Source organism: Notothenia coriiceps, unplaced genomic scaffold (genome assembly GCF_000735185.1).
Source record: "Notothenia coriiceps isolate Sejong01 unplaced genomic scaffold, NC01 NC01_scaffold00021356, whole genome shotgun sequence".
Taxonomy (NCBI): Eukaryota; Metazoa; Chordata; class Actinopteri; order Perciformes; family Nototheniidae; genus Notothenia; species Notothenia coriiceps.
Genome location: NW_011354057.1, coordinates 1 through 4,491, shown reverse-complemented (window position 1 = coordinate 4,491; position 4,491 = coordinate 1). Strand labels below are relative to the sequence as shown.

Genomic DNA, 4,491 nt, shown 5'->3' with positions numbered 1-4,491 from the left:
AGACATCCTCTGTGCTCCAGCCTGAAGCATCCTCTGTGCTCCAGACAGTCTGAAGCATCCTCTGTGCTCCAGCAGTCTGAAGCATCCTCTGTGATCCTCTGTGCTCCAGACAGTCTGAAGCATCCTCTGTGCTCCAGTCAGTCTGAAGCATCCTCTGTGCTCCAGCCTGAAGCATCCTCTGTGCTCCAGTCAGCCTGAAGCATCCTCTGTGCTCCAGTCAGTCTGAAGCATCCTCTGTGCTCCAGTCAGTCTGAAGCATCCTCTGTGCTCCAGACAGCCCGAAGCGTCCTCTGTGCTCCAGACAGCCTGAAGCATCCTCTGTGCTCCAGTCAGCCTGAAGCATCCTCTGTGCTCCAGACAGTCTGAAGCATCCTCTCTGCTCCAGTCAGCCTGAAGCATCCTCTGTGCTCAGCATCAGTTACCATGGAGATCTAGCCCGCTAAAAAGAGAACCAGCGTCGTAGGACCGGAAACCCCGAGTTTTCCCTGAAGTTAGCCGGCTAAGAGAAAATCCTGCTTCGTAGTATACCCCCCAGCTGTGATGTTCCATGTTGTTGTTTGTTTCTCATGTGTGTTGATGTTTGTCTGTTGATGTTCCATGTTGTTGTTTGTTTCTCATGTGTGTTGATGTTTGTCTGTTGATGTTCCATGTTGTTGTTTGTTTCTCGTGTGTGTTGATGTTTGTCTGTTGATGTTCCATGTTGTTGTTTGTTTCTCGTGTGTTGTTGTTTGTCTGTTGATGTTCCACATGGAGCTGCTGTGATGCAAGGAGCATCTCAGACTTGATCTGACCATTAAAATATTATGGTATTATAATAAGTGCTGAGAGCCTGATGAGATGTGTTTCCCCCCCAGACGTCCCCGGGCAGGTGAAGAACCTTCGGGTCGTGGACACGGCTGACGGAGAGGTAAGTTTAGCGTGGGAGGAGCCAGAGAGCGACGGCGGCAGCAAGATCTTGTCGTACGTTGTGGAGAGGCGCGACATAAAGCGTAAGACGTGGACGCTGTCGACGGACCGCGCCGACGCGCCCGAGTACTGTGTGAGCGGCCTGCAGCGAGACAGCAAGTATCTGTTCCGGGTCTGCGCCAAGAACCGTGTCGGCAGCGGACCGCTCTCCGCCACCGAGGAGGCCGTGCAGGCCAAGAACAAGTTCGGTAAGAAACAGCCCCCCCTTCTTCTGCCTCTCTTATATTTAGATGTATCTTTTCTTGAAAAATCTGACTTTTTTTCCCTAAAATGTTGACTTTTCTCTTATCATTTGGACTTTTCTCAAGTCTCTCACATTCAGAAGTAATTAATAACACCTGTGTGTGCACCATAATGACTTCCTGTTTGTTCCTTCCTTCTCCCAGACGTTCCCGAGGCCCCGCAGAACGTGGCGGTGGGCGTGGTGAACCGTTACGGTGCCACTCTGTCCTGGGAGCCCCCGCTGAAGGACGGCGGCTCGGAGATCACCAACTACGTGATCGAGCTGCGCGACCGCACCTCGGTGAAGTGGGAGGCGGCCATGGTGTGCGCCGCGGTGGACCGCTCGGCCACGCTGAACGACGTTGTGGAGAACAAGGAGTACATCTTCAGGGTCCGCGCCGAGAACAAGGCGGGCATCGGCAGGCCCAGCGCCGCCACCAACCCTGTGAAGATCATGGACCCCATCGGTGAGCCGCCGCACGCTCGTTTAACTTCTGCTGCTGTGTTTCTGTGTACTAACCCCCGCCCCTCTGTGCAGACCGTCCATCCCCCCCCCTGAACCTGAACTACAGCGACCAGGTGCAGACGGCCGTCACCCTCACCTGGGAGACGCCCAGCAGCACCGGAGGCAGCATGATCACCGGCTACATCATCCAGAAGAGTGACGACGGCTCCGACAAGTGGATGCGCTGCAACGCCCGGCTGTGCCAGGACCTGCACTACCGCGTACGACCACTAGCCCTATGTTTACTCTGATTTATCTAGAGAAGGATTAGGACATCTATGAAATGCTTTTGTTAAGTTATAGTTTAAGTCATTTAATACTTTTCTAAGGAAACTTTTTTCTTAAAATTGTGAAATGTTTTCACTTCCTTTGTAAATATTTTCACTTTTCTCAAAATGTTGACTATTTTCACAACATTTCAGGAATAATTTAGCTTTTCGCAAAGATCTGACTTTCTCTAAATTGTGTTTTTTCTCAGAATGTTTGACTTCTGACTTAAATCTCAGATTTCAAATCATTTCCACGTGTCCCTCACGACCTTCTGTACATGAACTTGTCTTTAGAGTAGAAGTGAAAGGGGGTTCTCCTCCAGCTTTTTGGTTCTCTCTTTCTGTTGTTTACTCTCCTGGTTCTGGTTCCTCTCAGGTGTCGGGTCTGAAGCCGGGTCAGAAGTACCTTTACAGAGTTTCTGCTGAGAACGCCGCCGGACTCTCCGACCCCGCGGAGCAGCTCGGCCCCCTGCTGGCCGACGACCCACACGGTACCTGAAGATATACAAATTGAACAATAAGATAGTCAAATAAATTGTATAAATTTCATGAACATTGTATAAGATGCACATTAAAAAAAAGAGAACAATGAGAAGGGGAGGGTTTCAATGTTTACTGTTCCCTTATTGCAAATGTTTTCTACTCCCTGTAATTGCAAGTCTATCTCATTGTAACTGGTGAAATGTTCTCAACTGTCTTCTAAATAAAGAATTGTTAAAAAAAAGGGAAGATATTTAGATATTTCAGATATTCAGTAAAAGTATCAATCTAAATCTCCCCCCCTGTGTCCTCAGTGGGTCCCCACTTCGACCTGAGTGGCTTCAGGAACGGTCTGGAGGTCATCGTGCCGCAGCCCCTCACCATCAGGGTGCCGATCACCGGGTACCCCACGCCCCTCGCCAAGTGGACGTTCGGAGACAAAGAGCTGAGCACCGCCGACGAGCGCGTCTCCATGACGACCAAACCAACCTTCACCGAGCTGATGGTGTCCCCGAGTGTCCGCCCGGACAAAGGAACCTACAGCCTGACGCTGGAGAACGACGTGTGCTCCGTCAGCGGAGAGGTGGAGGTCAACGTCATCGGTAACTTCACAATGAGATGCTCATTCACACAATGCATGCTCCAATGCATGCTGGGTAGACCTTCCAAAGGGTAGATTCTCCAAAGGGTAGATTCTCTAATGCAAGCAGGGTAAATCCCCGGGTGATGGATGTCAACTGCAGAATAAAATACTCAACAACATTTCAATTCTGCATTTCAGAATAAACTCAAGATTTTAAAATGATAAATAATAATACAAACATTATATATATATACAAGTATTCATTTATTGTTCCCTTCCTTTTTTCCCCCAGCATGCCCTAGTGCCCCCAAGGACTTCAAGGTGGCGGAGGTGACGCGTCACCACGTTCACCTGATGTGGGAGGTGCCCGAGCACGATGGAGGAAGTCCTGTCACTCACTTCCAGATCGAGAAGAGAGAGGTGTCCCGCAAGACCTGGGCCAAGGTACCCCTGAGACCCTGACCCTGACAACAGGCTGCATGTTCATTCATTTTAAAGTGCAGATGTAAAGAAACGTGCACAGCCTGCAAAACATCCAGGACAAATAAAGACTGTGGCAGGTCCAGATGCTTCAAGAAGGATAATGTTTACTATTTTTTCAAAGTTCAAACTTTCTCTCTGCATTTCATAAAATTCCCCAAACAATATCTCAATTTCTTGACTCTTCTCAAAGTTCCGGCTTTTTCCTAAGTGTTATTTCCTCACTGACGCCTCCTGATTTTCCTCCAGGTGGCGGCGGGCGTGCTGGACCTGGAGCACACCATCACAGACGTGGTGGAGGGGAAGGAGTATCTGTTCAGCGTCACCGCCTGCAACAAGTGTGGACCGGGAGAGCCGGCATACATCGACGAGCCCGTCAACGTGTCCTCGCCCGCCAGTGAGTGGCTGAGCATCACACAGACCCAACACAAGCTTTCTCTGATATAGCCTCAGACATCAGTCCTCTTCAGACTCACCATATGAAGGCCTTTCCAACATTGAACCGTGTTTGAACCCTGAGTCACTGCCTGACCTGCGTTATCTCCCCTCCCCCACACAGCTATTCCCGATCCTCCGGAGAACCTGAAGTGGCGCGATAAGAGCGGAAAGTCCATCTTCCTGTTCTGGGAGCCATCGAAGTACGACGGAGGCGCTCCCATCAAAGGCTACGTTGTGGACAAGTGTCAGCGCGGGACGGATAAGTGGGAGCCCTGCGGAGAGCCCATCCCTGAGCTGAAGTAAGAACTGTTTCCTGCTGTTTACCCTCCTGTCTGCAGCCAGGTCAAAGCCTTCTAATAACTGTGTGTTTCTCTCTCAGGATGGAGGTGACCGGGCTGATCGAGGGCCAGTGGTACGCCTACAGGATCCGAGCCTTCAACAAGCTGGGTGCCAGCAGACCTTGCAGGGCCACCGACGAGATCCAGGCCGTGGACGCCAGAGGTGGGAGGGGTTTTGAATCAAAGCAGGAAGCATGGGCAGTTATGGAA

The 4,491-nt window shown here is 50.6% G+C and overlaps 1 protein-coding gene across 1 annotated transcript; it reads left to right on the top strand.

Annotated features, from left to right (window-relative positions):
* Window positions 1-832: 832 nt before the first annotated feature.
* On the top strand, window positions 833-4,444 carry LOC104953218 (titin-like; the record flags this gene model as incomplete). Its single annotated transcript, XM_010780129.1, has 9 exons — window positions 833-1,154; window positions 1,353-1,655; window positions 1,727-1,914; window positions 2,339-2,453; window positions 2,757-3,044; window positions 3,318-3,469; window positions 3,755-3,902; window positions 4,065-4,242; window positions 4,323-4,444. Coding segments are annotated over exons 1-9 (1,816 nt in total), but the record flags the coding sequence as incomplete, so codon positions are not given.
* Between the last annotated feature and the right edge of the window lie 47 nt (window positions 4,445-4,491).